The 13,029-nt window shown below is 34.8% G+C and overlaps 1 protein-coding gene across 6 annotated transcripts in view; it reads left to right on the top strand.

Annotated features, from left to right (window-relative positions):
- ARHGAP12 (Rho GTPase activating protein 12) overlaps positions 1–13,029 on the top strand; it is a 115,875-nt gene that overhangs the window by 87,576 nt on the left and 15,270 nt on the right. For all 6 annotated transcript variants that reach the window (XM_025885786.2, XM_025885787.2, XM_025885788.2 and 3 more), the window contains 2 exons: positions 2,578–2,639; positions 7,504–7,585. In XM_025885786.2, coding sequence (XP_025741571.1) covers positions 2,578–2,639; positions 7,504–7,585 — 144 coding nt within the window. The remainder of the gene's footprint in view (positions 1–2,577; positions 2,640–7,503; positions 7,586–13,029) is intronic.

The raw sequence follows: 13,029 nt of genomic DNA on the forward strand, positions 1-13,029 counted from the left end.
ATTATTCATCTGCCTCTTTAGCACTTTTATATCAAACTCAGAAACTTCAGTGTTTAAAAGTTAAAGCTTGATTTTCTCCATCACTGGCATTCTTTTATATTCCTTTCTTGGAATAGCACTGCTAATATGTTGGTTAATTACTTCAACAGATATGTATTGTATCACACATCAGCTACATGCTGTAGACACTGGTCATACATTGATGAACACAGTAGATATGGTCCCAGTGTACAGCCCAATAAAATAGACCGTAAATAAAAGATGTAATTGTACTTCGCATTAAATGCAATGAAGGGACCAAACTGGGGGCAGTGGTAAATAATGGGAGGTGTAGAGGAGCTCCTACTTAAGAGTCGTGTGGGAAAGCTTCTCTAAAAAAGTGTCATTAAAACTGACATACCACCATCTACCCAGTTGTTCAAGCTTGGGAGTTTTCCTCAGATCTGCCCTCTTTCCCTCCTATCCAGTCCCTGTCAATTCTGTCTTCTGAATCTCTCAAATTGGGCTCCTCATCACTTGCTCACATGCACTGCCCTAGCTCAGGCCTTCACCATCTCCTGTGGTAATTACTAGAATGTATTCTGGTTGGTTCCCTGTCTTGCCACCCTTTCTTAGTTCATACTTTACACTGCTTCATTTCTTTGCTACTTCACCTCACCCATTACTTTGAGGGAACTTAAAGGCCCTCAGATATGATATGCTCTCTTTCACTTCTGTACCTTTATACTTTGTTGTTTTCATCGCCTACTGTCACCATCTAGCTAACCCCAATTCCTTAGCTCAAGAGTCTCCAGGAAGCCTTCTCTTCACTCCCTCTCTCTTTCAGGTGAAGTTAGATACACCTTTCTCATAACACTTAGCCAAGTATTTTTGTATTTGTACATTTTGGATGTGGCAAATTTTGTTCTTATTTTATGTTCAAATTAGAGTGTTTAATACTTAGAGCATTAGTACTGGGGTCTTGATGCCTGTGAGAATTGCATGAGCGTCCTGGACCCTTAAACAATGTATATACTGTCCACGCACAATTTTATACCAGTTTCAGTGCATCCATTGCCTCAGGTAAGAATCCCTGATTGAGAACGTCTCACTCATCCTTAAGCTTAGGTGGTCTGTCACTTCCGTTTTTCTTCGGTATTTCTCTCATGCCTCAGCTCTTTTGTCCTGTTCAGTTCCAGCTTTGGCATTTTTGTATAGGCTTGATTCCCACTCCTGCTCTTCTGACTCCTGTGCTCCCTAGCTCACATAAGCAGTGCCATCCTCTCAGATTAATGTTGTACTTAGTTCCTGTATCTTTGAAAGTTTTTTTTCCTTCCTGCTTCTGATAGTAAATTGTGAATGTTTTTACTTGATATCTTTTGCATACTTGTAACTGTGTGATTGATGTTTTTGTTAAGAGGCAACAGCTCTTAGAAGTATCAGACTTGCATATCTAAGGAGATCTAACCTATGCTTCATGAAAAAATTACAATAAAACGTCATGTGACTGTTTCCCAAGTTCCCAGTGTACCACGAATTAACATTAATACTTTATCAGCTTCGCTTATAGGTGAGAGTTTTTATCAGGCTAGGCAAAACTTTCAAACATTTTTTAAACATTATGTCCCATACAAGAAAGATTTATCTTTTTCTCAAGGAAGTACATTGAGAAAATAGCCGAGGTATGGATTAAATAGAAATAAATTCTGAATTGGGAATATTTTTTCTGTGTGCCGCCTCTATGTATGTTTCAGTTGAAGTACATTTGCTCTGTCATGTATATACAGTGCTTACTAATATTGATGATTGCTGTAGATACCAACTCATTTTGATTACATTTAGTTGAATATTGGAAGCTAAAGCAGTGGGGAAGTGTTTCCTTTCTTCTACCTGGAGGAATTTTAAGATGACCGTTAACCTCAGCAAAGTGGCTCTTGCTTTCCTGGGGTTTGGTGATAAAGCTGGGTCACTATTTTTGACATCAGCCAACTAGTGTATCTGGTTTGTCCAGAGCCCCAGTTTACCATCTGACAATATATGTCATGAAGCTCATACTGAATTTTTTAATGCCACCTTATGGCCAGTTCTATGTATAATATTTACTTTGAGTAATTTATTAATGCAGTTACTGCATTTGTTCTATCTAGTTATTTTTACATTTGACAAAGCAGGTTAATATCTTAAATAATTTTCAGACTGTATTGCTGTAAAATAACAGCAAAGTAAATAATTGCTTTTTGTGGTATTTATCATTATAGCATTATATTACTTTCTTTGAACAGGAAGTCATAAATCATTTTTCCAGTGCTGACTAGTGGTATTCATGTGGAAATCTGATTTGATAGCAAAGTACCTTATGGTTGCCAGGACTTGAGAAGAGGAAAAGTTTAATTGTAAAGTTACTGAAAATAACTATACAGAAGTATTAGGAAATTGTATTCCCTAATATACTTTAGAACTAAGCATATTACATACTGACTAATCTTTTTTTTAAGCTAATTTTTAGAGTACCAGATCATTTTGATTCAGTCATATGTAAGAATTTGGACCTCATTGTCTATGTGAATGATATATAAACAGTATTACTCTGTTCCATAGGGTCAAGAAAAATATGGATTACTAAATGTAACAAAAATTACTGAAAATGGGAAAAAGGTTCGGTAAGTACAAAACCATTAATGTTCTGACATGTTTTATTTGATCGAAATAAGTAAAAGCTATGAGTACAGTTACATTCTAGTGGAAATGATTAAAAGGTTCATAAGAATTTCAAATGTATTTTCTAATATGTATGTAGGATTGTCATGAAATGTATGAAAATCTTCCTTTGTCTTGACATATTTGTTAAGGTTATATTAAATTCAGGGGTGATAAAGCATAGGATTCTGAGCAAGCGTTAGCTTTATTTGAAAAAAATTTTCCAGGGGTGCCTATGTGGCTCAGTCGGTTGGGCGTCTACCTTTGGCTCAGGTCATGATCCCAGCATCCTGGGGTCAAGTCCCACATTGGTCTCCCTGCTCAATGGGGAGCCTTCTTCTCCCTCTGCCCCTCCCCCTGCTTGTGCTCTCTCTCTCTCTCTCAAATAAATAAATAAATAAAATCTTTAAAATAAATTTTTTTTCAGTAAGCAGTAAGTGCACACGGTAAAAGTGTTTAGCCAAAAGTCAATTACCCAGCCATGATTTCCATTCCCCAGAGGCAGCTAGTTAAGTGAATGAGATGTAGTGTTTTCCTTCGGAGATAGAAGATATATATATTTCTATATGCATAGTAATTTTTTTAATGTATATATTTTAAAGATTTTATTTATTTGAGAGAGAATGAGTGTGAGTGTGCACATTGGAAGGAAGGGCAGACGGGGAGGGAGAGAGAATCTTGAGCAGATTCTGAGCTGAGTGCCAATCCCAACGCAGGGCTGGCTCTCACAACCCTGAGATGATGACCTGAGCCGAAACCAAGAGACCGATGCTCAAGTGACTGAGCCACCTGGGTGCCCCTGCATAGGTTAATTTTTTAAACACAGTCTTTGAACAGTTTATTTTGTAGATGGTTCTGTTTTGTTGCATGTGGAGCCACCACATTGTTTTTAACTGTTCCTTGGTTATATATTGTGTGGCTGTATCCTGGTTTATTTAGCCATATGGTAGGTAAATATGCCTGTCTATTGCTAGACATTTAGAATGTTTACATTGTTTAGCTGTTGCAGACAGTATTACACTTACATCACATCTTACATAGTTCATTTTGCAAATATGTAAATCCCTGTGGAATAGATTCTACAAAAGTGGAATGGCTAAGCTATGTGCACTAGTCATTTTGATAGTGTTCCATATTACGCTCTAAGGCACTGAAGCAGTTCATACTTCCAAAAGCAGTGGATTTCTCCACACCTTTGCCAATTCGATATGTTGTCCACTTTTTTGATCTTTGCTAATAGAGATTAGAGAGAGAATGATATTTTTAATTTGTGTTACTTTTTAGTGTGGTAGGGTATCCTAAGCCATTTGTATGTCTTTTTGTTGTTGTTAATTTGTCAGTTCATCCCCTTTATCTGTTTGTCTATTGGGTTGTTGGCTTTTTTGGTTGTGTGGTATCTCCTAATGAATTAAGGAAATTAACTCTTTGTAATAAGCAAGTTGCATTTTCCCCAGTTTTTAAGAACTACTAAAATGCTATGAGTTTATAGTCAACAGAGATCAGCCTGTTGTGTAAAGAAGAGTTTAAAATTTACATGTAGTTAAGTTTTCAAGATTTGCTTTAAGTGAACTGTCTTTGTCACATTTTAGTACTTGGAAATTTTTCTTTTAAGTGCTCTGAAACAACTTTACAAATACTGCAATTATTTGTTCTTTAAATTGTTCCTTGGGCGAAGTCACTTGTGAATGGGGTCTTTATTTTTCCTCTTTCTCCCTTTTGGGCATATGTAGTGCACCTAGTTCTTTGGCCACTTTCTCTTTTTTCATTGTTGTCGTTTTTCCTGTGGTAATTAGTCTTTTCGATTTTCTACTTATTTTGGAAAACTTTTGGTGATTTATGTTTTCCAAAGAATATCATCTATTTCATCTTTAAATTTATTTATGTAGAGTTGAGCAAACTAGTTTTTTAATTTCCTGTATATTAGTGATTCTCAAACATTTTGATCTGAGGACCCCTTTAAACTCTTAAAAATTATTGATTGCTGCAAAGAACTTTTTATGTGTATAGTTTATAGCTGTAGATTTGAGAAATTAAAGCTGAGACATTTTAAGTTTTTTAATTCTTAAAACTAATGACCCATTATATGTTAACGTGAGTAACATTTTTATAAAGGAAAAACCCCTGTATTTCCAATACAAAAATTTTCTTGAGAAGTGTGGCATTGTTTCACATTTTTTGCAAATCTTTAGTGTTTGGCTTAATGGAAAACAGCTGGATCCTCATCTCTGCTGGCAGGCAGTCTGTTGTATATGAAGATAATCCTCCTTATATAAAGTTGGAAAGGGAGGAGTGTTTTAATATTCTTCTTAGATAATTGCGTGTATTTTTCTGCTACACCAAAACTCCGCAAGTTAAGACTGTGAAAAACTGTTAATGAATTTTTCATACTTAGTTACGTCAAAATCCATTGGTCTGGGGGAGCCTGGGTGGCTCAGTCGGTTAAACATCTGCCTTCGGCTCCTAGAGTCCCAGGATCAAGCCCCGAATGGAGCCCCGAATCAGGCTCCCTGCTCAGCGGGGAGTCTGCTTCTCCCTTTGCCCCTTACCCTGCTCTCGTGCTCTCTCTCTCTCAGATAATTAAGTAAAATCTTAAAAAAGCATTGGTCTGTGTTGCATTTTGAAGGACTCTTTACCTGTACGTAATTTTGTAGCATCTTGCAGATCATTTGGAAAATACTGGTTCACTAAGTTTGCTGATTTTTCAAATGTTGACATTTTATAATATCAAAGAATCACAAATCAGTAACATCATCAGAAAAGTCATTAGCTATTGGAAAATTGTCAGCCTCACAGTGGCAGATATGCCAAGTTTTCCAAAGTTCTATTTTCCCTTTGAAAGCTTCAATTTTTTGTCAACAAATACTGTCATTTAAATGACAGACTCACTTCATTTATTTTTGAGATAATGTCTACCTGCCAGATACTCAAGTCTAAATAATCGTAGTGTGACCGTCAGTCATTGTAATTTTTTTTCCAGGAAAAAAATGTGACTAATTCTGCTTGCAACTGAGGTACGCAAGTGCTTCAGTCTTTGAGGCAGCTATTGTTAATTCAGTGTTCAAATGTCCAATATTCGGAGTACCTGGGTGGCTCAGGTCATGATTCCAGGGTCCTGGGATCGAGCCCCACATCGGGCTCCCTGCTCAGCGGGAAGCCTGCTTCTCCCTTTCCCACTCCCCCTGCTTGTGTTCCCTCTCTCACTGTGTCTCTCTCTGTCAAATAATAAAATCTTTTTAAAAAATCCAATATTCTTGGATATATTTGCTAGTTCTACAGTTTTTGATTTTGAAAATTAAATTCAAAAAGTTTATTTAAAGTGGAAATATACTGATATTAGCATTTTTCAGAGGAGGGAGTTAGTAGATGCTCTCTATAGAAATAGAAGATTGAGTATAAAATAAACTTACAAATAAAAATAAGTCCCTTCAAAATATCTTGAGATCCACACAAAACAAAATAATAAAATGAAGGTGTAACAAAATGATAACACAAGGGCCAGATATCAATATCAATAAATGTAAATGGGCTGTACTCCCCTGTTGAAAGAAAAAGATGTTCAGATTGAAGCACAAAACAAAACCCTCCTAAATATTACATATAAAGAAAACATTATAAAAATGATTCAGGAAAGTTAAAAAAAACAGGCATGTCAAAACCATCGATAAATCAGCAATAAAGATCTAATCATTAAGAATAGCCATTCACCAAATAAGTAGCATTAACAGCCATGAGCAAAAACAACAGGAAATAAAAGGAAAAATAGAAACTCAATAGTAGTAAACTTTATTTCACTTTTAATCCATAAAGTTCAAGTGTACATAGAAAATAACAAAGTAGGTCTAATTGATAGTTATTAAATTCTAAATTCTGAAAATGGAGAACTCCTTTTGAGTGCCTGTAGAATTTTCACAAAACTGTCAGTATGTTTGGTAGTAAGGTTTGCTTTAATAAATTTCTGTAGTAGACATATTTGACATTCATTTTAGTCTGCCAATGATTGCATTCCATTGGTTGTCTCTGGAATGTGGATTGAAGGAGAAGAAATGGGGACCGTTCTTTTTATACATTTTTATATTTAGAATTTTGATATATGTGTTGATTTTATAACTTAGACAATTAAAAAAAACCCTCATCTTAGTAACATCGTGATCAATAAGTATGTAATTTATTGTACCTAGTATCTCCCATTTACCTAGTGTAACCTTACTAGGGGAAGGGGGATAACCAAGAAATACAAAAATAAAATATAAATAAAATAAGGATAAACATATATATAAATATAAAATAAAACAAAAAATATAAAAAATATAAAAGAAACCTCAGTAATCTCTGATCAATGAGTATGTAATTTATTATACCTACTATCTACTAATGTGCCTAGTATCTCCCAATTACCTAGTGTAGTCTTATTTAGGGGAAGGGAGATAACCAAGAAATATGAAACAATAGAACTAGGTGAGGTGGACAAGTTTTCCTGATTTTTAATCATGAATAATTCTTGCCAAATACAGAGTTCAGTTCATGTTCCTTCAAGGTAATTTGGTACCCTTGATCCCAAGTGTGCTCGATTACCATGTGAACATAATTAGGTATATAGTTTTTCTGATAACATCTCTATTAGCTTCATTTGTTTGGGGGGCCTTTATGGTCAGTTTGGAACCATAAAATGAATGTAATTCCATTAGCATTATATCCTCAATAAAAACAATTAGAATGTCAATAATTAATGTAAATTGTGGGCAACATTGATAACTAGGTTGTAATATTTTAAATTTGGTTGGAAAAACTGAACAGCAAAGCTTTAGTTGGTTCTCTTTATACTGACAGAAAGAACTGGTTGTCTTCTTGGGCCGTGTTGCAAGGTTCATCTTTACTCTTTACCAAAACTCAAGGAAGCAGCACAAGTTGGGTAAGTATTTCTTCTCTTGAAGGCTTTACACATTAAATTATGTGGATGGTATTGTACCTGAATTTCACAAAGTATTTCAGAGTCCTTCTAGCTACAGCTGGTGTGCAAATAAAAGTAAATAAAGTTTTTTAAAAGATGCATTTTGACTTGTAACAAAAGAGGAGGGCTAATTAGAAGTCTGATTAGTTGTATTATTAAAATCAACAAAGTCTATTTTATCCATTGAACTGAAAGATGGGCTTACTACTTGGACATTATAGGACAAAACAGATATCTTGATTCAGCTCCAGGTATTACAGGTTTCCCCTGCTGTCCAAAAGCAGGGTGCTCCTATGAGACCTCTGTAAAGCAAAGAAGCAGTTATCATTAATCTATATGGAAAAATTTTTGAGCATTCCCAGACCCCCCGCCACCGCCCCAAAAAAAACCTTTTAGGCTTTTCTGATACTTTAGGATATATATCTTGCTAATGGATGCACAGAGGAGCTAAAACACAGATGCTTACACAGTCCAAACTATGGTGGAGGGATGCTGACATGCTGAGTGTGGTTTCCTGAGAAGGAGCTTAGTGGGCCACTTTGACTGCTCAGGGTGCGTGCTACCTCCATTAATTGCTTGCAGTGCAACAAACACTGAACACTATTTTCACTTTTAACCTTTTTTAATGAAAGTGGAAATACTCATCAGATTTGTTTTGGCTAGCAAAAACAAGTACTAATATGTCTTTTGTAAAAAGCAAAGTGGTGTAATGTGAACTTTCGAAAAGCAGGGGATACCTGTAAAACTTTCTTGTGCTTGTGACTTGGCTAATTCAGCTAGTCAGAAAATAAGCAAAGAAATATGTCAAGCCCCACCTTGAATTGTAATCTGATCTTTGGATACTAGTCGGTGATTCAGGTGTCCATATCTGTATATAATGTCAGCCAGCTTTTAGAAGAATAAGTAAATATCCCATTACTCATGGGGTTTTGAATTTTTTTTTGTATATCTGAATGTTTACTATTGTTACTCCTTGGTTAATTTGTAATACAAATACAAAAAATTATAATTTGTGACATATAACAGCTAACACTTTTTGAATGCTTAATATGTATCAGGTACTGTTCTAAGGGCAGATGATTAGGTATATATTATCTTCTTAAGTCTGATATAGCTACTCTTTATCAACCCCCTTCCCCTTTTGTAGTTGAGAAAATGAGGTATAAATCAGTTAAGGAGCTTGCTGAAGGTTGTATAGCTAGCTACTAAGTGGCAGATCTAGGTGGCATTTTGTCTCCGGAGTCCATGCTCTGGATATTTCCAAAAATTTTTGGTAATTGAGTTTGAAGGGTCAATGCTTAAATAAAATTTAAAATGAAATCAATCTAATGTCTTTAGTTTGCTTTATACCCTACCTTAACCAATATTTCCTTACATTTACTGAGTCGTTTTAAAATTAACAGGACCTATGGACCTTGTTTGTTGAAAAAAAATCCATTTATAAAATTCAAGCAGATTCTACTCATCTACATTTATAATGCAGCCATTTAACATTCTTCTAAAACAGGAATGCCACAGAGCATGTTAGTCCACAAATACTTTGAAATGGCAACCCAAAAATCCTCTGGATTGGGCACTAAAATGAACATTCTAGAATGTTTCTTCTGTTTTACTTCACCTTTGATTTGCTTCATTGTTTAGCCAGTACAGTGGAACTGATCTGTAATACATGTTTTCCATATTTAAAGATTGAAAGTCTGGTTTCACTTATCTTAAAGTAAATTGATAGTTATGTGTTTCTCCTTTTTTCCCCCTGAGGTAAAGCATATGGTACTTTCTTGTTTGCGTTAATGCATTTCTACAGGGTTATGCAATTATTTCTTCTTCCTACTTGTGGCTCAACTTTTATTTGAAATTGAGTGCAGGAAATGAATGAAAGAAGAGGAATGGAGAAACAAATTAATAAGTAATAAAAAAAGTACTCAAAGAAAGCTGGATAATGGGCATTTATTTGATAATTTCTGATACTTAAAGACTAGAGGTTGTGGTATGTACAGATAAAGTAGAGCCTTAGGGTAAGAGGCATCATTTAGGTAGGCAGGTTTGTATGCTTGTAAAAGAAAATGGGAACTTCGTTTTAAATGAAAAGATGTTAAGTGATTGTTAGTACATGATTGTTAGTACAGGCTGGTTGCATTTTAAGATTTTCACTCACGAAGGTTTTACATAATTCAGAACTCATAATTAAATCTTATCCTGACAAAGGGTGTGAGGTGTTTCTGTTCATCAGCCAGAGCTGTGTCACTGTGTTGCCATGTGGCAATAGCGGAGGCAATTGCCAAACTAGCCAGTTTGGCAATTGTAGAATTCTTAATGAGTTTTTAATTTGGGGGATTTGCTATTTGAATTTTTGCCTTTAAATGAAATTTTACTAATATATTGTGAATCATACAGTATATTATCATTTCAGATCAGTATAATTAAATAAAATATAGTCCTACTGTATTTATAGTCTCAATAAAAACTAAATATGTGGAAGGTGATAAAATGCTTGGTTATGCAGTCAGTTCTTAATTTTTGTTTTATGGCATATTTAAAGATCAGGCTGTCTTGCTTTTTCTTTCCATATGTAACACTTATGAAGGGAATGAAAACTAATTTAAATGGTCTAAGTAAAAGCAAGTAAGATTATTCAAATAAAAAGTGTGTGAGTGTGTATAATGTATTTTGGCATTATAGAACATTCATAAATAATAAAAATTGGTGAAATATGTGAGAGGGTTCTTAATTAACTCTGTAATTAGGATTGTTAAAAATGATTTGAAAAAAAAATAATAGTTTTGTTTCTCTGCTCAGTCACCAAGTAGATTTATTGTAGGTAAAATATCCTTTTTGTATACTGAAATCACACTTGGGGATGAGAGTCTAAGGCTGGTAAAAAAGCCAAAAAGACAAAAATCACCTATAGTGAAAATTGTCCTTGAGTATCTCTTAGGAAGGTGTTAGTTAGAAGTTGATCTGTAGCAGAGCCATCTTTTGCCTTTGATGTTGGAGGAGATTGCTTTTCCTCTAGTTGAGTTTGGTTTATGTTGTTGTTATTATCATCATTATTCTTTTTGAGTTTGGTTTACTTTAAGGGGCCATGTTGCAGAAGTTTTGTTCTTTAAAAATTAGTTTTTCACAAATAGTGCAAAAACCTACACCTAGGTCCACTTGAAGAAAGAGCAGGTTCAAATCTTTTGCTCACTCCAGAGCAAAATCATTCACACTGTTTGAAGTTGTTTTTTGTTTTTGTTTTTAAATAATTCACGCTTTGTATTTAGTTTTGGTTCCATGGATAGTTAATATCGAGTAAACAAAACGTACATATGCAGCATGCAACTCCACTGTATAAGATAAATTTTACATAGATGCTGTATCATCCAGTGAGCCATTCTTTCTCCTTTAGGCTGGATACATTCCAGTTGTTTTCTGTGTATTAGTTATCTACTGGATTGTGATATCAATAGCATAAATTAATGCTTTTTTTCTTACTTAATTTCACCTGGTTTGTTCAACAGACATATAAAAGCCTGTTTTGTTCTAAGCATTGTGTTAAAAGTTTGGAGGTATAGAAGTAACATGGTCTCTGTCTTCGTGGCTTACACTGTAATAGGGAAGACTGACAAGTGCATGGTGACAGTATGACATGACATGTATTGTGCTCCCTTTCAGATATCATTCATCATATTCCTTGAGTATTACAAAAATCACCCTACAAATACCACTAATTATTCAAATTTACTTATATGTGCATCTAAATTTCTAAAATTTGTCTCCTTTTTGGGTCAGATAATTCTTCTGGGGGCTCTCCTATAAATAGTATGGTATTTAGCAGGAGACAAAAGCATCCCCACCTCCAGTTGTGACAACCACAAATGTCTCCAGACATTGTCAGATGCCCCCCAGAGGACTAAATTGCCTGTGGTTGAGAACCACTGTCTTAGAGGAAGGGGAAGGCAAACTGGATGGTAGGGCCACTCCCAAGAGAGGACTTAGAAAGGGATACCAGAGGACAGTTGCCCGGCAGGTCTGAGTAAGGGGGCTGAGCAAGGTGGCAGTGGGCCATATGTGACTCTCCCTATTACCCCTCAAGTCTTCTGTTGTGAATATAGGCTAAGACAAGTCTGTTTAGTGTAATTTCTATAAAGCATTCACCTTAATAAAATATGAATTTATGTAGTAAGAGTCAGAAAATATTCTGAGATATAAATGCAAGGGGCTTTATAAAAATATTTGGAAGTTAAGCTTTGTTTGTGTTGTGTCTGCTTGTAGAATTGTATTTTTGTCCCATTTGGTTCCATATGCTTTTCTCTTGTGTGTCATTTTGCCATTGTGCATTATTATGACATCATTTTCTTCCCTTTCTCCATCAAGTCATTCTGCCAACAGGGCTCAGTCTCTGAGCTCTTGCTTTCGCTGCTTTCTTCTTGGAAAAATTCTGTCATTCGTCGGCCTGCATATGTAAAATCTGATCCTGTTTCAGCTGTCACTGTATGTGTTCTTGTTGCATGCCCCTTGCCACAGTAATTCCATTTTCTTTGCCCCGAATATGTTGGAGGGTGTATGATCGAGTGGAATTAGAGTTTGAAAAAGGATGAATAACAAACACAAAATTTTGCCAACCATAGTGAATGCATTTTTACCAGCATTCTGTGCTCTTATCATTGTACTTGTATTTGGTTGCCCTGTCATACTTGGTTAGTTGTTTGTATCTTAGTTTATAGCTAACCATTGACAGAGCATGTGATGGCAACAAGTTACGTACAGTGATTTTTATCATTCGGTTAAATGTGCACATTTAAGTTTTGTGACTTTTGAGATACATCATTTTTACTCAGAAAGTTATCTTTGCCCATTGTAGCTTTATGGTTAATTGAATGTCTTTTGAATGACAAAAGGTACTTAAGGGCAAGACTTTGTAGAATAGTTAAAATTTTTGTGATTGTTATTATGATTCCACTAATAAAAATTTCATATAATATCCTAAGCTTTGTTTTGATCCCACTAATACATTCACAATAATATCCTAAGTGTTGTTTTGTTATAACAAGTACATTATTTAAGTCCACGTTGCTAGCTGAAAAGATGAAGTAAATAGATGAGGTCGAATCATTTATTAAATGCGAAGCCACTGAGTAGTTATTGACGTTATGAATAGTGCATAATATCTTACCCATTACTAGGTTGATGGGTAAGATCCATTTCCAGTGACAAACATAATTTGACTTGAAAATATTTTAAGAAATGAAATTTCCTGTAACAAATCTTTCATCTTAAGATTACAATTCATTAGCCCTTAAAGATTTTAAAACTTCTAAACCTTTCAGTAAATAAGAATGCTATTTTCTATTCTTAGTTAACAGACTAAACAAAAATTTAACTTAATGATGGCAAGATGCAGAGTAAGTCTATATTTAACATGA

The sequence above is a fragment of the Callorhinus ursinus genome, unplaced genomic scaffold (genome assembly GCF_003265705.2).
Source record: "Callorhinus ursinus isolate GAN/ISIS: 27379988/994484 unplaced genomic scaffold, GSC_fseal_2.0 scaffold62, whole genome shotgun sequence".
NCBI classification, from domain to species: domain Eukaryota; kingdom Metazoa; phylum Chordata; class Mammalia; order Carnivora; family Otariidae; genus Callorhinus; species Callorhinus ursinus.